The 23,283-nt window shown below is 43.1% G+C and overlaps 1 protein-coding gene across 1 annotated transcript in view; it reads left to right on the top strand.

Moving 5' to 3' along the window:
• Positions 1-23,283, top strand: part of scp2a (sterol carrier protein 2a) — a 77,237-nt gene that overhangs the window by 25,489 nt on the left and 28,465 nt on the right. The window contains exons 12-13 of the mRNA XM_054740435.2: positions 4,572-4,725; positions 16,949-17,045. Of these exons, the coding sequence (XP_054596410.1) occupies positions 4,572-4,725; positions 16,949-17,045 (251 nt within the window). The remainder of the gene's footprint in view (positions 1-4,571; positions 4,726-16,948; positions 17,046-23,283) is intronic.

Here is a 23,283-nt window from a genome sequence, read left to right as displayed (position 1 = left end):
ATAACAAACACTATTACTAAGACAATAACAACTTAACACACATTATATTAACAATGTAAAAAGAATGAAGCAGCGTTTGAATGGATTTTTTACCTTTTTAGGCTTTAACATGGGACGTTGTGGACTGACTGCTTTGTCTCAGTGCTGAACCCACTCTGGCACAGACACACGGGTACTTGGGCTAGTCTGGGGAAAACTGGCAGCACCAGAAAAGTGTGTTGTCTCTTTTAAAAGCAGACTCCAAACAGAAGGCTGCTATTTCAGCTCCAGCTCGCTCCTGCATCGACGGGGCCTGCTTCTTTTGCGGTCGTCGTTTGTTTGCACAAATGACTTCATCAGTGTTTACCAACTCTCTTGTATCATTTGCTTCAAACCTGAAATACTGTCAGTCTGCAGAAGAGTGGTATGAGCCAGTCCTCGCTGTCTCGACTTCAGCGGGCGCAGAATGCTGCTGCTCGACTTTGAACTGGTACAGGGAGGAGCAAACACATCACTCCTGTTTTATCTTCACTGCACTGGCTGCCTGTCCATTTTAGGGTTCATTTAAAACTTCTTTTATTTGTTTTTAAGTCTTTAAACGGTCTTGCCCTGCCCTACCTCTCTGAGCTATTGCACATTCACTCCTCCTCTTGATGGCTCAGGTCATCATCTGATCAGTTGCTCCTGGTCGTTCCAAGGACACAGCGTAAGCTCAGAGGGGACAGGGCCTTCGCTGTTGCTTCGTCCAGACTATGGAGCTCTTTGCCGGCACATGTTAGAAAGGCCTCCTCACTGGAAACTTTTAAATCATCTTTAAAGACCCACATTTTTAGCTTGGCTTTCGACACCGCGTAAAGTTTTGGATTTCTATTTGACTTTAGTGTTTTACTTTAGTGTGCATTTAACTTTTTACTGTATTTTATGTTATTCTGTTTCATGCTTTTATGTTTTTATGTTCAGCACTTTGGTCAGTGAGGGCTGTTTTTAAAGTGCTTTATAAATAAAGTTGGCTTCTTTTTAGACACCAAGTCAGCTGGTGCACGACCTGCCGTTTTTCTCCTAGTCACTCTCAGTGCGTCTACTCCCCGCTGTCGCGTGATGACGTTCTAGAGCTTTATGGAACGTCTCTGAAAGTTGGACAAAACATTTCAAACTATTTAAATAAAACTGAGACTTCAACCATCTGTTTTATACATTAAATTACTTTCTATTTTATTTATTTTTATTTTGTTTGTCCTTGCCTCCTATGTGCACAGTTTTTTTTCATGACTGTATTGGAACTGACACGTTGTTGTTTTTTAACACTGGCTGTACACGGTAATACCGTAATACCGCCCCAACCTAGTGGGTTGTGCTTTCTGATGTTCATCCTTGGCTCCAAATGTTCCCATGAGGATCAATAAAACTGAACAGACACAAAAATGAGTAAAAGGTCTGTTGTGTTTGGGTGTAATAGTGAGCGAATGGTTTTCTGATATGAATTATTCACTCACCAACTTCTTATCATAAAGACTTTCCCAACAGACCAATCAGGAGTCTGCATTCAGACGAACGTCTGTGTGGAAGGTTTGGTCAGTGCTCTGGAATGTGAATCACGCAAGTCCTTAACTTGTAAGTCCTTAAGCTCGTTTGTATAATAGAGACGTGCCTAAGCTCATTAAGATGGGGTGAAATGCTTAGCAATACCGTTAGCGCCGTAGCTCCCTCTGTTAGGACTAAAGAGTGAGTTATCAGATTAGGAGTCATCATAGCACCTCTCTGTTAGCATGGTCAGGTTTCACCCTCAGCCTGAATTAGGGCTGTTGGCTTTAAACCAGTCTGGTCAAAGTCTCATCCTGCTTCTGCAACTTGAAGTTAAAACTTTCTGTAACGCCTCAGTTTGTCTCTCTCGTGTATCTACTGACCGTTAAATGCATCCAGATTTAATTCTCATGTAAACATTACAAACATCAGATCATTTAAAATGACGCCTGTCTCCTCTAAACTGCTGGACTTGACATTTTCAGCTCTATCATTACAATTCTGGTAAGTACTCAGCAGCATGTTGGAGCTATTTACCTGAATTAATCTCATTTTACATCTTTGTTCCTTATAATTATAGTAACTGTGAGTACTTTCCCTGGCAATAGGGGGCAGTATGTACTAGGGTTGTCACGGTGTGAAAATGTAACCTCACGGTTATTGTGACCAAAATTTTCACGGTTTTCGGTATTATCGCAGAATTTTTTTTTAAACGTGCTACATTTTCAGACAACTGAATAAACCCTGTATATCAGGAAAATATTGTCCTCAGTTTGTGTCTAAATTTAGCCTAAAATTTGTTATTTTGTAATTATGTTGTTTATTTGTTTACATTTTCCCCTTTAGTCTTTAAAATACCAACATTTGCCCATAACTTCTTATTTTTTGTCTGTTTGATGTCATCATTTAAAAAATATTAGATTAGATGATACTCAGTACTCAAGTAGCCTTCTAATCAGATACTTTTTTACCCTTACTTGAGTAATAAACCCTATATCAGGAAAATATTGTCCTCGGTTTGTGTCCTTCCAGTGAGCTTTACAGATGTGGGAAAATGTCATCAGGCAGTAATCGTTGTTAAATTCATAATTATTCTCGGAGAGAGACCAACTCTTATCTGCCCCTGGGAGCCCCGTAATGCATAGCGTCATTTCAACATGGCGGTGTCCGCGACACGGTTTATATGCAGGTAGCGGCGCTGCGGCTTCTTTATATAGCGACTCGTTGCATTCTCCCTCAATCCAAATCCTCGGATCACGCATTTTAGCTAAAACGCTAACGTTAGCTTGCCTTGCGTTGACTGTAGAGTTGTGGGTGATGGTCACGCAGATGTGTCATGAGATTTGAAGCGTTGCTGCCTTTCACAGACACTTTTTCTGCACGTGCTGCAAACAGGACAGCCGTCTTCTATCAGCTGTCCCTCGACATTCTTCAAATATCCAAAAAATGCCCGTACTTCCCACTTTGTCTTCTTTGAGGGATAATAAATGTCCTCCTGAGTGCTGCCGTCTCCTCCTTTGGCCATTATTTCAGCTTTAGCTTAAAGAAAGTTTTGGTTGTAAACAACAAAGTGCGCATGTGCCGCCGGCAACTTCAGCAGATGATACGGTGGCTGGTAAGGGTCACCGCGCCTACACCGCAGCCACGGTAATCCACCGAGATAATATATGTTTTAAAAAACAAGACGGTTATTATTATTGTCAACTTTTTTACCGGGGTTTACCGCTACACCGGTTACCGTGACAACCCTAGTATGTACCTACATCATAGCAAGCAAGTGTGGTATTTTTTATGTTTGAGTAAGACCTAAACAACGGATGGCAATTAGGGTAAAAAAAAAAAAGAAAAAGTGTAAAACAACATTTATGAATGGGGAACGTTTTGTAACCGTTTGTTACAAATCAGTAAATGAATTTAGTCCTCATGGGCTCCTGTAGACGTAAACACGGCATCTAATATGGCCTCGCCCAGAGACTTAGACCCACTTCCATATGTTACGAAGTCGCCAATAGTTTTCAACAACTGGGCATGGTTTAATACATTTTCAACAACATTTCCATAGATGTTTCCAAAGATTAATGACAAAAACTACACATTGTGTCTTTAAAAGACTTAATGCTCCTTGGAAGAGCCGTGTCCCTTTTAGTGGTGGAGTCTGAAACTCAACTATTGATTATATCATGTTACCTGTTACACAGTAGATCTCAGGTGATCCAGCAGCTCTGAGGATGTGTTCAGCTGCTACCGTGTAACATTTTATGCGTCCATCACCTAAACTGCTTCACCGCTGTAGAGTCTTAGGGAGCAGGCTCTGACTCCTGGGTCACCAGGTGAAAGGCTGGGGACATGCTGGACAGGTCTCCAATCCGTCACAGAGACACGCCAGTCACTCACACCTGGAAACCATTTAGTCTCCAGTTAACCTGAACATACATGTTTTTGTGCTGTGGGAAAACCCAAACATGCTTGAGGAGAACATGCTAACTGGGATTTGAACCTGCGACCTTCTCGCTGTGAGGCACCAGTGCTCCTCCATGCAGCAGAAACATATAATACCGTCCATAACAGAAAACTACTGATAATGGAAGATGGGCAGGATTTATCCTGGGTGCTGACGCTACTCGGTATTTCCAGGTGCGTATTTATCAAACGTAAAGACGATGTCTGGACACTGTGCTGCGCAGGTAGTTTCTGCTTTTACCGTGTTTAAAATAACCATGAATGGTTTTATTTGAGAAGCTGTACAGCGAGTGACTCACAAAAGTTCCTTAGTATAAACCCTGTGCATGCTGTTTCAATGGCTTTTCAGCCCGTCTACCTTTGAAAAATAATAGATTTTTCCCTGTATTTCAAAGTGAAAATTGATCCGTATTTTAAAACATAATAAATCCAATTTTTCTAAAGGAGAGTCCGATAATAAACACAGCTGTTCCTGTATCACTCTCGTGTGTCTCACTCCATCCATCCAGTGAGATGGTGATGATGCCTTTTTCTGCCTTCATAGTCTGCTCCACACACATCATCGGTAATGTTAGTTGTCTGTCTGTCTCCTTCTGCTCATCATCCCTCAGGTCTGGCTCAGTGTGCAGAGCTGTGCTGGCAGCTCCGAGGCCAGGCTGGCAGGAGGCAGGTCCCAGGGGCCAAGGTGGCCTTGCAGCACAACATTGGCCTGGGTGGAGCTGTGGTTGTTACGCTTTACAAGATGGGTTTTCCAAAGGAGTCGAGGTAAATGGGAATGTACTGCTTCATGTGCTAGGGATGTACCGATCAGGTTTTTTGCTGCCGATCACCGATACCGATATCAAAGAATGCTGATCACCGATACCGATCACGTGGATTGGCCAGAAATTTTCTACAATATTATAATGAGTGCTACAAACTACATAATCTGGGAATAAAGGAAATGTAACCTAATCTAAAATGGTCTGTATTAGGGTTGTCACGGTGTGAAGATTTAACCTCACAGTTATTGTGACCAAAATTACCACGGTTTTCGGTATTATCGCGGTATTTTTTTTTAAACGTGCTACATTTTCACACAATTAAATAAACCCTGTATGTCAGGAAATATTGTCCTCAGTTTGTGTCTAAATTTTGCCTAAAATGTGTTATTTTGTAATTTTTTTGTTTATTTGTTTACATTTTCCCTTCAGTCTTTAAAATACCAATATTTGCCCATAACTTCTTATTTTTTGTGTTTGATGTCATCATTTTAAAAATATTAGATCACATGATACTCAGTACTCAAGTAGCCTTCTAATCAGATACTTTTTTACCCTTACTTGAGTAATAAACCCTATATCAGGAAAATATTGTCCTCGGTTTGTGTCCTTCCAGTGAGCTTTGCAGATTTGGGAAAATGTCATAAATTCATAATTATTCTCGGAGAGAGACCAACTCTTATCTGCCCCTGGGAGCTCCGTAATGCATAGCGTCATTTCAACATGGCGGTGTCCGCGACACGGTTTATATGCAGGTAGCGGCGCTGCGGCTGCTTTATATAGCGACTCGTTGCATTCTCCCTCAACCCAAATCCTCGGATCACGCATTTTAGCTAAAACGCTAACGTTAGCTTGCCTTGCGTTGACTGTAGAGTTGTGGGTGATGGTCACGCAGATGTGTCATGAGATTTGAAGCGTTGCTGCCTTTCACAGACACTTTTTCTGCACGTGCTGCAAACAGGATAGCCGTCTTCTATCAACTGTCCCTCGGCATTCTTCAAATGTCCAAAAGATGCCCGTACTTCCCCCTTTGTCTTCTTTGAGGGATAATAAATGTCCTGAGTGCGGCCGTCTCCTCCTTTGGCCATTATTTTAGCTTTGGCTTCAAGAAAGTTTTGGTTGTAAACAACGAAGCGCGCAACTTCAGCAGATGATACGGTGGCTGGTAAGGGTCACCGCGCCTACACCGCAGCCACGGTAAACCCACCGAGATAATATAGTTTTTTAAAAAACAAGACAGTTATTATTATTGTCAACTTTTTTTTACCGGGGTTTACCGCTACACCGGTTACCGTGACAACCCTATGGCTGATCGGTCTGCTTTGATCGATTTTGAAAACTCCGATCAAAACCGATAGGGGTGCTATCGGCCGATTACGATCAAATGCCGATCCATCGGTGCATCCCTATCATGTGCACACACTCCTGCAGCATTATTATGCAGCAGTTTGTTGTTCCTATTTACGCATGCCCTAAAGGCCAAGTCCTCTGAATAAACCATTTTACTTGTTATTTTCTTAAATGTGATCAGTCACTCTGAGTTTAGCATACCGGGACTCGCCCATCTTGTCTAGTGACGGGTAAAGGCTGTTGTTGGTTTAGCGTCCAGGAAACTGCAGAGAACATCTCAGCTAGTAGAAGCTAACCATTAAACATCAATGCTGCAGAGCAAAGGGAGTCAGTGGTAGAGTTGCTTTGCTGTTAGCCAATCAGAGGCGAGATGAATATCAGGAAATAAGATTCCAAATCTTGTCATCTGAAGGTCTCGTCTGATTAATTTCTAGCTCCTGAACACAGGCATGAGAGCTTGAGAGTACCTTCTAGGGTCCTATAAACCCCCAAGGTGCTTTACAACACAAACTGTCATTCACACACACATTCTCACACTGGTGATGAGCTTCAATGTAGCTACAGCTGCCATGAGACACACTGACATAAGGCGGTCCCTCCAACCACCACCAGCAGGCAAGGTGAGTTAAGTGTCTTTCCCAAGGACATAAGGACTGTTACGACCCCAACCAGGTCTAGCAAACCCTGGGAGTTCTAACACAGGAAGAAAGGAACAAATCACCTTCAGTAAAACTGTTTATTAGATAAAACTCAATAAGACTAAACCTGTAATGAAATAAGATTTACCAGTTAATTTCAAACCACTGAAACTGAAGTTTAACCAAACAAAACCAACCAGGCTATCACCAGGACGGTGGAACCTCAAGACCAATGGGTAAATGAAATAACTGGAAACTTAATCCATCTCTTAAGTTAAACAAACCAAAACTTCAACTAGGGATGTACAATTTCTTTAACCGGCTATTGACGCCCCTTAACAGTAAATTGCCGGTTAACCGGAAACCAACACCCCCCCCCCCCCCCCCCACCTGACACACACAAACATTTGCCCCAGTCTATAAATGTTAACGCCTTTTCCGTCTACCTTTTTTTAAATGTAATTCCGACGCACATGCTAAAGTCCCACACACATTACAATTATGAAGAAAAAGTAAAGAGAGAGTGAGATGACAGCTGAAATGTTCGTCAGACTCAGCGGCCCATCTGGCACACAGCACTGCTTGCCATTGCGTGCTTATAAGTGCATTCTGGAGGCCACGGAAACACTTCCGTTAGCTTACATTGAACTAGAGCTGGGCAAGAAATCGAAAATGTATCGTTATAAAAAATTCTGACTCTTTTCGAGAATTTTTCCCATGCCAAAAAATTTGATAATAAAAAAATGTAAAGATCTGTCTAGGTTGACCACATTCATTTCTCTTTAAGAAGTGTACCACCTTGAGTCACGTAAAAGTGTGACTCAACGTAACACGTGTGACAGCCCCATCTAGTGGACAACTTTTGTTTATGTGCATACCTGTAGTTGTCGTCCACGTATCGTTATCAAGGTGAAATCCTCAATATATTGTGATATCCATTTTAGGCCATATCATCCAGCCCTACATTGAACTAAATAATTACGTGGACATTTCTTTATTTTCAAAGGCAAATTAGGAGTCAAACGCAAGTAGGAGCGTCATGGCCAACTGACCTGCTGCTGGTCTCTGTTCAGTTTGCTGTACCATGTTCTTAGCCTAGTGAACTAGACCAAATTCTTGCTTTGCAAAGTTTGGTCTAGGAACGCTCCACTGGAACCTCTGCAGCCCCTAACAGCATTCTGGCTGGCCAATCACAGCTCTCTAGAGGGGTTTCAAACACATAAAGAGCTGTGATTGGTCCATAATGGTGGGCCAGTCACAGTGCTCTATCTGCTTAGTGAACAAATCACAGAGCTTTATCCGCTTTGTGGGCCAATCAGGGCGCTCTATATGTCTGGTGGGTGGGATGATGCAACAGAGTGAAACAAGATGGCGACAGCTCGTTTGAAACGGCTTTTACATCAATTTTGGATTATTAGAACTTGGGCTTCATTAGAATCAGGAGCAGATAGATGTATTTCAGTGCTTTTTTTAGAAAACATGATGTGTTTTCTCCTCCTTCAACTTTGGACCGCCTCATTTACCGATGGCTGTTGCGAGGAGTATGTCACATTCATTGTCCAGTAGTATTCGGAGATCATTTGAAAGACAACGGTAGAACCCGCCCGACAACCGAGAGTCGTCAATGGAGCGTTGCCAAACTAAATAATACATTTATTTAGTCTGGCTTGCCAGGCTACCATGTTCTGCCTGGTTCAGCACTTTGATGTGAGGCTTATTGTGTTCCAGGAATGAAATAACTAAGAAAAAACTGCTCTCACGCTGTTTGCTAAGCACTTCACATTTGAGCACCATTGTTTGGTCATGTGATGAGCTCATTTCTTCTGTGGTTGCCCAATATTTTGATAGCGGTGCTCCTGCGCCCTCTAGTGGTACTAAATATATTACACCCAGCACAGCAGAAGGACTTGAAGCAGTAAACGTTACAACATTAACGGCAGTTAACCGGTTAACTATGTACTAGGGGTTGCATGACTTAATTTTTTTAAAAGTGGACAGTCAAGTAATGAAAATCGAGTCGACTTCGACTAGTCGTTGATGACGTCATACACCTGAAGCGGGGGGGGGGGGGTAGGTTCGCTGGAGTTTTTGACAATTAAAATTTCGCCCACATTTTCTAAGTTAACACATCTCTTTTAACAACGGTAGTTTCTGCATCCTACTTCAGTCCTCTCCCCCCTCCCCCTGCGCAGCAGCAGCAAACTGATGCGCCTGCAGCCTCTCAGAGTTCCTGCTGCTCCAACATTACAATAATTATTTCATTTTCTGTTCCTCACTTCTGATTACCTTCAGTGGTGTCTGTTTGTTGCAACCACCAGGTACAAAAACTAACTTGTTTTTATTTGACTATTTTTCTGTCCTGCCTGTTTATTATCTTCCTGCATCTCCTCTCAATCCTAAAGAGAAACTGCTACCTGGGTTCATATATATTCACCTTATGAGTTACCTTTGAACTGCAGTTCTAAAAGATCTACCGACCGCTAAAACAGCGGAGTGCCGCTGCTCGCCGGCCGACTACAACGGGACCGTTTTTGCTGCGGAGTTCGTGCCGGAGCGGAGCGGAGATAGTGGAATCTTGGGGGTGCGTCACCAGAGAACAAAACCGATGAAGAGCCTCGCTCCGCAGCAGCGGAGCGCATCAGGCACAAATAACAGACAGAAAACATGAAAGGAAATGAGCCGACATGAACGATCGCGTGTTTAATTTGTTTTTGAGGTGGTGACACCTGATTTGGCGGTGACGCAGATGGAGCGCGTCAACGATCAGAGCTTTGCATGCGCAAACTGGTTAAGATTAGGATGGGGGTGAGGGGAAGGTTTGGTTAAATGTCCGTTTTACTGCCGGTGTCAGTACCGACACTCTGGCACAGCGCGTCGCCTCCGCCTCCCGACGCAGGGGCTCATCACCTGCTGGAGGACTGCATCTTGTCGGTCATTATCACGTGACAGCGACTAGTCGATGACAGGCGTAAAAAGTCACTACAGAGCCGTGAAGTCGACTAGTCGACTAGTTCATATAACCCCTACTATGTACATCCCTAACATCAACCTTACCCAGGAGGAGGAAATCTCTTTATTACCTATTTTTAAGCACAAACTAGATCTGGACTCAAAAACAGAAGAGCACCCCACCCTTACTCAGCTCATCCGAACTAAAGAGCCCTGAAAAGTGGGAAGTGTTTCCAAGCAGCTCTAAAATAACACAAATGGGTTAAAGCAAAAAGGTTTCAATAAAGGCTTAAGCACAAACCCGGCATTCCTTCAAGCTGCAATCTCTGTCTCTCCTCCCTTCTCTCAAGCTCCTTTGCTTCTATAGAGCTCCGGGAGTTGACGTCATTTCTCCCGGCATGCAACTGTTAAAATCGAACGGCGCCATCTTGGCAGGCAGAAGCCCGCAGCTGGGCTATTTGTTATTGTCAGAAAAGTCAATCAAACGGGAAATATGGTAGATTCCTGCTGTGCCCCAGGATGCAGAACAGACGCGGACGAGATAAGGAATGAGCCATCTACAGGATTCCCCAAGATCCGGAGCGCCGCAAACGTTGGATCATATTTTTTAGAAGCTGGTAGGCAGTGTTGGGAGTAACGCCATTTAAGTATAACGGCGTTTCTAACGGCGTTCTTTTATAGGTAACGGAATAATCTAATTAATTACTTTTCCCGCCGTTGCAACGCCGTTACCGTTACTGGGGACGGAAGGTTGTGCGTTACTATGTGCTTGTCGAACGTTGAGCAACAGTGTGAGGCTTTCTGACCGCCACACTTCAGCTGCAGCCAGGGAGAGAGAGGTGTCGGTAACGCACTTACAAACACGATGATGATTGGCCGGGTGGGCGGAGTCAGTCGCTGCCTGCTGTAGACACAACGGGAATAACTCCGTTTAAAATAACCGCGTTAATAAAAAATATTTCTTTCTGTAACGAGCAAACGAATTAATTACGTCTTCTTTTAACAAAACGATCGTTTCTGTTACTGATAAGAAAATGCGTGCGTGAAGCAGCGCGGTGTGTTGAAGCTGTCATCATCAGCTGATCAGGAGCTAAAGAGGCAGATGTTTTCATCCAAGTGCGACACGGCCCGTGAAGAACGAGGAAGACGTGATGAATATCTACGGCTGCAGACCCCCCGCAGATTTGTTGCTGCAGCAGCAAATCTGCGGGTCTGCAGCCGTGCCCTTAGCGTGACAACGGGACGTCCCGAAGGTCCGCTCGCCTGTTCACCGCTCAGACGTCCTGATCTTCTGCCTTCCTAGATCATCCAGCTGTAACCTGTTTCTGATCATGTCTTTAGTCCCGCTGTAACACTGATGCATCAGTCTCAGACGGCATGGAGCTCAGGTGTTATCAGAACTACCTGTGTGTGTTTACCACCCAGCTTCAGCTCTTCTGTGGTTGGGTCTGACCCACGTTAGTAAATGTGAGTCCTCCATCAGGCTTGTGCCTCTTCTAGTGTCATTTTAAAGGATATTTATTTATTTATTTAACCGTTACTAGATTACCCGCAACAGAAATGCTGCTAAAAACACACAATTATGTGAAGCTGGAAAAATTAGAATACTGTGCAAAATTACATTTATTTCTGTAATTTAACTAGACTGAGAGACCATTTAAAGGCTCGGGAACCTTTACAGGTGTTTCTATTTGCAATTTTAAATGTTAGCTGATTGGGTTCTTGTTAAATATCACACAGTGACCTTTTAATAGTCTAGATTAGTGTAATGTTCCTATTAGTAGTTCCTCCTGTTAAGTGCTTATTTGTTTAAATTATTCAGGTTTATATAAAACATTTGGACATAAATTTTATTATGTTCAGTCATTAGTCATTTATATTTTACTATTGTAGTAATTCTTGCATTCTTTAATGAAAAAAGTAACTAAGTAGTTACTTTTGTTGGTAATTAGTTACTTTTATGATCTTGTAACTCAGTTAGTAACTGAGTTACTTTTTTGACAAAGTAATCAATAACTATAACTAATTACTTTTTTAAAGTAACGTTCCCAACACTGCTGGTAGGAATATCAGTTTATTTCATTTGTAAGGACACTTTTAAAATTAATTATTTCAAACGGTATTTACTCCAACATTTTACATGATAACACACATAAAAGGTGACTTAGATTGAAGTTACAGATGTCTACCATCTCCTGGCAGAGTGAGTGATCAAATCTGCAACTGTGGCTCGTTACAGTCAGAAATGTTGCTTGTCGCAATTTTGCACCTTTGGCATCTAAAGAGTTAAGTGACGCAAGTTGACAGCTCTGTTATACAACTAAGTTTTAAGAAAATACTGAAGTAACTTTTCTGAGGTTTATGAACACACACAACGTTTCACACAGACATAACCTTGCAACGGGCTGTTGCTAATGGTAACAAAAATCTCCACTTACCCTCCCGGTGACAGCAGCGCTGTCCTTTGCAGGAAGAATCCAGATCTGGATACTGACAACAAACCCTGATTGAGTCCATTTGTATTTGTCCAGGCATTTATATGCTCTTAGCGATGCTCCAGAGTAGGACGAGGGATAATTAGCAAGGAAATTATAAATGTCAGGGTATCTCAAATCCGGTAAGAGGTCCGCTCCGCCAGCTTCTGGTGTTTTAAAAAGTATCCCAGGGGCAGGGTAAGGGTCGGAGATGTTTAGTCTATTTAATTCTGACTATATAAAATGATTTCTTCGGTTTTAAAGTGTGCAGTAAACTCAGACGGAGTACATTCTAAGCCGATCCCATTCATTTTGTTTACCTTTTTTGCCTGCCAACATGGCGTCTACTCTCTGAGTGTCACTTGACGTCCGGAGCTCTATGAACTGCAGGTGGAAGATTACAAACACAGTTCAGTTAGGCTGTGAGGTAAGTGTGCCTCTCTCCATGGTGCTGAATGGGGCGGCACTTGGAGAAGTCTGGGTCCGTGCTTGGTTTGTCTACAGAGATGGGCTGTAAACCCAGAGTTCGTAACGACTGACAGACTGGGCTCAAACCTGGACCCCTCAGGTTACAGGGCGGGGCACTTAACCATGCCACCTGTCAGTGCAGCATTTAATCCAGGACTCGAAGGTCTCATTAAACAACCAAACTTGACACTCGTTATTTTTCACGGGCAGCAGTAGCTCAGGTGGCAGAGCGGGGTGTCCAGTAATTGGATGGTTGTAGGAATGATCCCAGCTCCCGACAGAGAATCCTGCTGTTGTGTCCTGTGCATTGTGAGTTGATTTTTTAAGGACAAAAATATCCGGTGCTTCTGTTTCAGGAACTAAAAGTTAATCAGAGGAGAGTGGGGTGTTGAAAACTTATCTTATTCATTAATATTAATGATATACAAAGGCCTAACCTCTGATTGGCCAACATCAACGTGACTCAAACCACCAAATTGTTCCCAAGTATGGCTGTGTCTGCAGCTCACAGCTCCCCCACGGTATAGGTCAAATGCGAAGAACAAATCTCCCACACCAGTGTGACAACTAGTGAGACTTTAACTCTTCCGCTGCCCCTCGATATTTTAAAATATCACTTTAATATCACTTTATATCATAATAAATACATCTGTCAGTTTTCGGCCACTTTTCTGGGGTCGGGTCACGTGGGAAGCAGCTTAAGCAGGGAGGCACAGACTTCCGTCTCCCCAGCCACTTGGGCCAGCTCCTCCGGGGAATCCTAAGACATTCCCTGGCCAGCCAAGAGACATAGTCCCTCCAGCGTGTCCTGGGTCTTCCTCTATGCCATCTCCCTGTTAGACATGCTTGGAAAACCTCACCAGGGAGGCGACCAGGAGACATCCTAACTGGATACCTGAGCCACATCAACTCGCTCCTCTCAATTTAGAGGAGCAGTGGGTCTACTCCAAGCCCCTCTCAGATGGCCAAGCTTCTCACCCTATCTCAAAGGGAGAGCTCAGCCACCCTGCAGAGAAATCTAATTTCGGCGCTTGTATCCGCGATCTTGTTCTTTCGGTCACTACCTAAAGCTCGTGACCATAGGTGAGGGTAGGAACGTAGATCGACCGGTAAATCGAGAGCTTTGCGTTTCGGCTCAGCTCTCTTTTCACCATGACAGATTGGTACAACGCCTGCATCACTGCAGATGCAGCACCAATCCACCTATAGATCTCACGTTCCAGCTTTCCCTCACTCGTGAACAAGATCCCAAGATACTTGAACTCCTCCACTTGAAGAAGGACCTCATCCCTGACCCAGAAAAGGCATTCTACCCATTTCCGACCCTTTTCCGTTATACTGTAAGTACATAACCAATGAATTTCTAGAGTTAGCAGGTGCAGCTACTGCTAGCCGCTAGCTTGTCCCGTCTCTAAGCAGTCATTACCCATTTACCCGTTTAATTATAGATTCACTAGGATAAATACAATAAAGTTTATCTCTCACCAAATAGTTCACAATGTAACCATAGACACACTACTTGGTATATATGTTGTGTGTGTGTGGATGTGTGTTTGTGTTGGTGGGTTAGTGTTGGTGTATGCGCGTGTATTCCCAAAAGGATGCAGGGGGTCCACGCACTTCTGTGAATTTCTGAAATTACCAAGATTATAGTTAAAAATACATTAATTCATTTATAAAATCCAGATAACACACCCAACAGTACAATTGAATCTTCATGCAAGAGTCATAACTATGTCTGTATAAAGTTTGTAATTATTCCATTTACATTGCATATGGGTTGGGGTTGGGGGGGCCCTGACTTGTCTTGAGCCCCCGTCAGACAGGCCATGAAAAACGGAAATGTTCTGGACTCTGTCCGTAAGACCTTTGTGTCTGAATACAAACATCCGGATAATGTGTTCCGGAATTTTACCGGACGAAGCCCCTAGTAACAGGTCCGGACTTGTTACGGACAGGGTGGCTGCTTCAGACTGGTGAGGTCGAGTTCCGGACAAGGGGGAGGGGGAGGAGGAGGGGACCGGGGGACGCTGTGCGCACCTAGATAGCTCGCTCCTGTAGCATGCGGCGAACCACGGCAGCTTGCCTCCTACGGTACCGCCTAGACGCGCGACGGAGCGCTTCACACCGCTTCAGTGATTCCTTTAACCATTGAGCGCATCATCCAGGTCTCTGATGCGTCTTCGTGTGCGCAGAATTATGCTTAAGCGCCTCGTGATTTTTATCTTAAGAGGCGCTATAGAAATGATATTTTCTTCTTCTTCTTCTTCTTAACATGAGCCCGATTCTCTCTCCCCCCTCACCCCCCCCCCACCACCCCCGCACCGCCGTCAGACATCTGGAACTTTTCCCTGCTGATGATATTGTATCATAGCCGAAAGGACAAGTTCCGGCACAAAAGTGGTGTGTCTGAAAACACAGTTCCGGTTAAAAACCGGATTGAATTGTCCACAAATGTTCCAGAATGTCTATGAAAAGGGCTTTAGGCACAGGAAAGGGGATCCTCATAAAGCATAGTTGGGAACCACTGCCCTAGCCAATCATTAGCCACGTTTACATGCGCATATTTAATCGGATTGAATGCCCATTCAGATTGAAAATTCTGCATGTAAACATGTCAATCAGAATATTCTGATCCGATTTGGCCTGATCGGATTGAAATTTCAATCCGATTTAGAGAGGTGGTTTATTCCGTTCTTCATTTCGATTGACGTGCATGTACACAGCCATTCGGATTGTTGGGGTAAAATAATGCCCACTGCGCATGTGTGCAACAGCGAGCGAGCCTCTCCGCTGTCATTTGGACTGCCTGACCAAAAATGACGGTGTAATTAACGAGCGGCGGCTTTTAAATCCGATGACAAGCCGTCCCCGTTTCAGTAATATTTAATTCAGAACTTGCATTTTGTGGAAGTAAAATAAAAATCTGATTATTGCACAAATCATTCGACAAAGATGTTCAAATCTTTACTGGAAATACGCAGGTATATCGTGGGGGTTGCAGCGCACGGATCCCCGTTTCTGTCAGCTTTGAACGCAGCAGCTTCTGCAGCAGGTGATGGAGACGCGCTTGTAAAGAACACAGGATAATCTGGGTTTTACAGACCTGATTGGAGGCTGATGTTGGGTAGGAACACGTCCTCGGTTAAATACTCTGGACGACAGTAAAGTCCGTGTTCGTTAAAAGCACGTAAACGCAGATGACCTGAGATGCGGTTCGTTAATGATGAACACAGGCTTGTAAACTTTCTGAACATCTTGTTATTTTGTTTGAACAGATTTTTCTCAACAGTTTCAGCTGATCGTCACATGTTATTAATAATAAGCCACAACAGAGCTCAGTAATAAAACATGAGCCTACCCCCCCCCCCCCCCCCCGTCCCGCAGCGCAGCGCAACAGCTGTCAATTCAGACCCCTCGGACCAGCTGATCAAGAGGCAGACATAACCCTCCCTTATTTTAATCAACAATAAAATGCAGCATAACATATATCTGCAGTTATTCACTGAAGAAAACGTAACTTCTATGAGCTAAATAAAAATATTAAATTGAATAAATGGATCAGGAAAGCAGGAAGAATAGTTATTTCTGTTTTTACATTTTTCTTTTCGTTTCATGGCGTTTGTTTACAATTTTTCTTTCGGGAAAGGCAACTCTGCACATGCTCAACCTATTCGGATTAAATGCTTGGTGTGATGTACGCACGGCATGATCGGATCATTTCAGTTCGTGTCCATGTGAACAGAGATTCGGAAATTCCGATCAACCAAGATTTCAATCGGATTGAGGAAATTTGCCACATGAAAACGCAGCTATGACAGTCCCTGACTTGTTTTTTGCCCAGCCCGGTAGCTTGGTAGGTACTGAAAAAGAGGTGGAAGCCTGGTACTCATAACCAACAAAGATGACTTGAAACCACCCCGAGACCAGTCAGGCCATGCTGAGTAGGTACTGGTAGAAAAGACCCATATTTTTTCGGTTTTATGATCGGGTCTCAATCGCTGTTGTCTCTTTTATTTACGTTTAATAATTCAGTTATTAGCATAACTTCTCTTTTGGTAAGTTCCTGTTGACCACAGCTTCATTTTCTGCTTTTTATTGTAGTATTTGTTTTACGTCCGAGGCAGCTTTTGTATTAGTGTTGTGGCTTTTTGTATTTCGCTGAACCTTCTGGGCCCCGTAAGATACACAGGTAGCAGATGTTCGATATATTCAATTCTGTTTTTAACTTTAGGTTTTCCTCATATGTTGATCTGATTCCACACACCAGCTGTAATCAGAGGCGAACCCAGTCCGTGCAGCTCGTGTTTTTCTTTGTTGTCAAATTTTTTGTTTCTGCTTCTCTCAGGTCTTCCATCGGTGCAACAACCTGCAGCTCAGGCAGCAGCCTGGAGGACTTCAAAGCTTTCCCCGTCTTCAAAGAAATGGAAAAACATCTTCAGCAGGTGTGTGTGTATTTGTGTGCGTGTGTGTGTGCCTACGTGTGTGTATGTGCGCGTTTATGCATGCGTGTGCATGTGTGAGTGTGTGTGTGTGTGTGTGTGCATGTGCATGCATGCGTGTGTGTGTATGCACATATGTGTGTGTGCGTGTGTGTGAGCGTGCGTGAGTGTATGCCTGCGTGTGTGTGTATTTGCGCGTTTATGCATGTGTGTGTGTGTGTGTGCGTGCGTGCGTGTGCATGCGTACGTACGTGTGGGTGTGTGAGCCTGCATGTGTGCGCATGCGTGCGTGTGTGCGCGTGTGTGTGTGTGCCTGCGTGCGTTTGTGCCTGCGTGTGCGTTTGTGCATGCGTGTGTGTGCATGTGTGCGTTTATGCATGCGTGTGTGTGTGTATGTGCATGTGCATGCGTGTGTTTGTGTGTGCATGCGTGTGTGTGTGTGTGTGTGCCTGCATGTGTGTGGTGTGTGTGTATGTGTGCATTTATGCATGCGTGTGCGTGTGTGTGCGTGTGCATGCGTGTGTTTGTGTGTGCATGCGTGTGTGTGCGTGTGCATGCGTGTGTTTGTGTGTGCATGCGTGTGTTTGTGTGTGCATGCGTGTGTTTGTGTGTGCATGCGTGTGTTTGTGTGTGCATGCGTGTGTGCGCGTTTGAAACACTGAATGGGCCCTTTGATGAGGACTTGTATCTTTTATTGTCCAGTAGAGGCTGTTACCTTTGCATTGAGCAACATGTTTAGAGTCACGGACCATTGACTTTCTATAGGGAGCCTAAGTCTCCTCCCTCTCCGGACAGCTCATGGGTCCCCGGAAGAACGAAACGTGAAGGCAAGTCAACGGGGCTGAAAACGCTATTTTCTAATCCGCTTTGCCTTACGCCCTGGATCGCACATATGTTGTACTGCAATTAAAATGAAAACTAATGATGGGTGTTTTGACCATACCACTCACGTACTTTGACATTTATCAGCTTGTAAAAGTTCGTAATTAGCATGACCACAAACTAGAAATCGGCACGTCACAAATGTGACGTCACCACATAATCTCCTCTCCCCTAAAGCAGCTGCTACTTACCAAACGGCCAGATTTATGGTGGTTCTTTCCTCCTGTGGGAAGTCTGCTTAACTTACAGCCGTTTTTCCTCAGTTTTCTCCGTGTCTGGTTTGATGGCGTCACCTTCGTGATGCGCATTTGTAGTCCCGGACATATTTTCACACAAAAATAGTGTTCCCCCCCCGTTCGAAAGCTCTGTTGCACTCTGCCTTTGGGGCTGTAACACTTTAAACATTAGGCCAAGGCTAAGGTCGCTAGCTAGCGCTGACGGCTGATCTGATTTTTGTCAGTAAACAGGACATTTATTTATTTATTTACTTAATTACTTACCTATTTATAATTAATTAATTAATTAATTTACTTATTATTTGTGTATTTACTTGTTATTAAATAATTAATGAATGGTATTTATTCATGTGTTTACTTATTTAATATTTTATTATTTACTCATTTATTATTTATTTATGTATTAATTTATTTATTCAGTTACAACAACAACAACAATAATAATAATAATAATAATGATAATATAATAAAAAAATTAATAATTTCAAGCTGTAATTACATCCAAACAGATGAGTTACCCCCCCCCCCCCCCTCCCCCAGAGCTATCATAGTGGTAAACTGGATCTTTTTAAGCAAAAATGTTTTAGTTTGAGACTAAAACGTGTAAATTTTTGTGGTGAAGTTGGCATTTTTAACATGGGAGTCAGTGGGAACTTGCTCCTTTCTGGTGGATGAGAGGGGAACTGCGATGTTTATCATTTCTGTCGTTTGTTATGATCCTACGGTCAGCAGGCCCACTGCAGCTAAAATGCAGGGTTTAAGGAGTTTGATGCAAATCATTAAAACCGAGGGAGGAAACTGTGTCCCAATAATTTTTTTGTGATTCAGAAAATTTTGTCCACAGCTGAGATGAGTGGGTGTTCCCTGACAAATGCTCCAGGATCATGCTCTGATATTGTTTACAATATTGTTCTGGATCTGGGATCTGTTCATTCCTGCTTGTGAACTTTCTCTAATGTCAGGAAGTCACGTCTTCCCTTACGGAAACTTTCGTCTGATTGGTGCTTGTGCTGCTGATTTATTCTGCAAGAGCTTAGCCAGGATGGCTCCTGCCTTCTGGAGAGTTTGTCGTTTTACAGATGAGCTGAAATGTGAGTTTTTCCCTCGTAGCTTATTTTAATGAGGTGTTGAAGATAAAGTTTATCCATGCAGGAGTTTCAGCAGTCAGACCGGCACAGGGGAGGGGGAATGAATTTGGAGAGAATGACGAGGATTAAAGAACAAATTGCAAATAAAAATTTCATATAAAATGCTGTCACAGAAATACTATTTCAAATGCGTATTGTGGGCAGGGATGTTCCGATGAAGTTTTTTCCCCCTCCAGTCTGAGTCATTTGATTTTAAGAATTTGAAATAATATAATAATATAAATTCTCCACTTTTGGACTTTAGTGCAAATATAAAAAGTCTAACATTAAAACAAAAAGCACTTCAACTTAAAATGTCTGGCAGGGGTGTATTATGCCTTGGCCCCCAAAATCAATCAATCAATCAAATTTATTTATAAAGCGCTTTTCAAACAAAGCGCAATTCAAAGTGCTTTACAAAATGACCCCAGAGTCCCATAACAGGTTAAAAACAATAACAGACATATGCACGCACACGCACAGACGCACACAGGCTCTTTCACACACACACACACGCACACACACACACACACACACGTAAAAATCATATTTGGCTGAGCCCAGACGAGCCAAGTATGGTCACGCAAGGAAACGCCATCAGAGGAGCCGTCTGTCCCAGGAGCATCAGGTCTTCCACACTAAGTCAGGGCGCTCAGTGGAGGGGGAGCATAGACCCCCACCTATAGAGCGCCCAGGAAGCAACAGTCGACCACCGCTCCCGGGGCAGAGGGCCCCCACAGAGGAAACACTGGATTAAAATGAGTAAAAATATAATAAAAGAGCTAATATAAATGACAAAAGTTAGAAAATAAGTAATATATAAAATCATATAGACAGTAAAATAATAATATTAAATAATAAAACTGTGCTAAAATATAATCATATAAAAATGCAACGCAAGTAATAAAATATAATCATGTAAAACAAGAAATAAAACTGTAGTAAATATTTAGATAAAAGCTAACCTAAAAAGACGGGTCTTGAGTCTTGACTTAAAAACATTAAATGCCTTGATACGGCCCTGGGCGTGGGACTGGGATTTGAAGGTGATCTGACTTGTATCTGTTACACACAGTGAAGTGTAGTGAGGACAAAAGAGACATGCTGACTTGATTGATGAACAAGGAAAACCAGTTTAATTTCCTCTGGTCAAAAAAAAATCAGAAAATTCAGCAGTCTTCAAAATGGCCCCCCATCCATCTCTCTTCCAGTCTCAGTCACTTTCAGAGAGAGATCTCTTGCCACACCCAGCAGTCCACCTAAATACCCTCCGACCCCCCCTCCAATTCAGGTCGGCCAATCACCTCAGCCTTTCACAGAAGAAAAGAAAATGTTAACATTCATACCACCTTCAGCTATTTTCGATAACTAGATAGTCTACATGTAGATCACATCAAATTTACAAATAATTCATTCGATGCTTTTATTTAAAAGTTCTCCACTCGGGCATTTTACTATAAAAAGGCAGCATTAGAGGCGGGCTTCCTCTTTAGCTGTTTCAAGATGGCTGCCACAGAGGACACCTCCTGAGGGTAACAAACAAATTCATGTTTAACACCGATTACATTACAGTCCTGCATGGATACTCTTTAGTTAAAGAAAACATGTTGCTTCTCAACAGTATCAAATATATAAATACTACATGCTGATGAATGATTGCTTTATAAAGGTAAAATCATGTAGTGGGATAAATCTCCCTACATTTTTATTTTCAAGAACTTTGTTTTGTTTTCTTGGTTTTTATTTTCCCTGCCGTGTCTGTGTCTGATCTTCCTGCATCTCCTCTAAGGCCCTGTCCACACGTAGCCGGGGATCTGCCACAACGTAGATATTTTCCTACGTTTTGGCAGGAGAACTGCATGTGGACGGAGAAAACCGGAGTTTTAAGGTCCGCAGCGTCACTTTCCGCGACAAAAAAATGCTGACATCACGTGTGCGACCTGTGTTTACACTAGCCGGCATCATGGAAGCCCTCGGAGCTGCGCTCTGTCACTACCCGATCCATCAATTGTCCAAGCGCTTTCTGCTTGTTTGTTTTTGCAAGCAGAATTACTGCTCCTTGCGGAAGACCACAGACGAAGGACGAGGTTAAGAACGGGGGAAGTACTGCCGCCTACAGGTCTGGCATGTCCTTAACAACGTATTTATCCGGGTACGTGTGGACAGAGTTTTTTTTTTAAACGAGGTGGTGTGGATGCAAGTTTTTGGAGGGGCGGATATTTGTTTTTAAAAAACCCGGCTACGTGTGGACTAGGCCTCAGTCCTCCAGAAAAACTGCTGCCTGCTTCCTCCTATTTCACTTCACGAGTTACTTTTTATCTAAGCCGATCAAATGGATCTACTGACCATGAAAATAGCAGAGTGTGCGCTGCCCAGCTGCACCAGTGACGTGAAGTCACCGGACCACGGGTTGTGAGCACTGCAGCAGCAGAGCGCGTCAGGCTCGAATAAAAGACAGAAATAACCAGGGAGAATATGAACGGACATAAACGACCGTGTGTTAACTATATATGTTTTGGGTGTTCCTGTGGCCGTGTGCAGGACGCAGCTTCCTGGAGCGCATGAATAATCAGCGCTATTCTGCTCTCTGCGTCTCCGCTCAAAATATCCCGCTACACCGAGAGTCCATATGAATGCGATGTAGGTAGAAACTGTGTAGAGTTCAGAATTAGCTACATGTTTATTAAATGATCAATAAGAGGAGATAATACCATATAAATATGAAATATCAACCTGATTTGGTCTTGGAATGTTTAATCAGGATACTTTAGTCTCTTTGCTTATCAGGGGACATGCACTTCATATTAATTCAGACAGTCAAGTATATCGTTTGTAAAAATGAAGTTATTTCTATTTTTCTAAATTAATGATTATACAAGACAAGGTATGAATGAAATGATGGAATGTGGTTTAGATGTTTTAGCAAAACCTTTCTTAAAGGGACTTTACGGAGTTTTGAATTTTTATGCTCGCGATTGCCCCCTCAGGCCAAAAGCGTAACGGCAGCTTCAATAGTAGGCTCGTGCACGAGGCGCGCATGCTGTACGTGCACACTTCTTAATGAAAATAACAGCTGAGACAGTCCCGTGTGTGTGTGTGTGTGTGTGTGTGTGTGTGTGTGTGTGTGTGTGTGTGTCCCGGAGGACAGAGGACAGGAGAACGTGCAGCTAATTAATTAAATAATTTGGTTCTGTACCTTTCTCTTCAGCACGGCCGACAAAGGTTTATGATGGGTCAGTCCTCCTGCATGCTCAGATCATTCCCTTCCCTTGATTGAAAAATTGTTCCAAAATGAAAGTTGAACCCACATCTTTTTATCTGTGAATTCAATGCCGTTCGGCAAGTCTCAAATAAAAATTTGGACATCTTACTGTAAAAAATATACCATTAATGTAAAAAAGAGACTCTAAATAAACTATGTTCACACCCAGAATCAAACCCAGGTCTTCTGCATGAGAGTCCGATGTCTTACTAGGTGAGCTAAAGCACCAGTGATGTTTGTATCTGTAACATTTATATCCTTGATGACAGCTGAAACAACGTTCAAAGAACGGTTCGGAGTGAAAATGGCTATTTTGTTGCTAATTAGCAGGAAATATCTAGAAGAAAGTTCTACAGAAAGTAGCTAAGGGTCCTCAGAAATGTAGCTAGCTTTGTCACTAGGCGTTAGGAACAGCGACAAAGTGGCACTGCCTCTCTCTCTGCTGCTAAAGCTACGGATAGCAAATGCTACGGGCGATGCCTGAGCGTGAACGCGCATGAAGCAGCCTGCTCGACCCGAGCATCTCTCTTTTTCTGTGATTTTACAGAAAAACAGGCAATCACAGTAAAAATGCCAGGGCTCATTCTACAGGACCAGGGCATTGCAGGAGAATGTATGAAGAAGACATTTATTATTTCTACACATGTTTTGGCTGTCACACTTCCATAATGCCCCTTAGACTCTATCAAAACCTGGATGGTGGGAGCTTTCTTCAGCTGAATGAAGATAAGACT

The sequence above is a fragment of the Nothobranchius furzeri genome, chromosome 11 (assembly GCF_043380555.1).
Source record: "Nothobranchius furzeri strain GRZ-AD chromosome 11, NfurGRZ-RIMD1, whole genome shotgun sequence".
In the NCBI taxonomy this organism is placed as follows: Eukaryota; Metazoa; Chordata; class Actinopteri; order Cyprinodontiformes; family Nothobranchiidae; genus Nothobranchius; species Nothobranchius furzeri.
The sequence above is the reverse complement of the archived record's forward strand: the minus strand, read 5'-3'. Positions and strand labels throughout refer to the sequence as shown.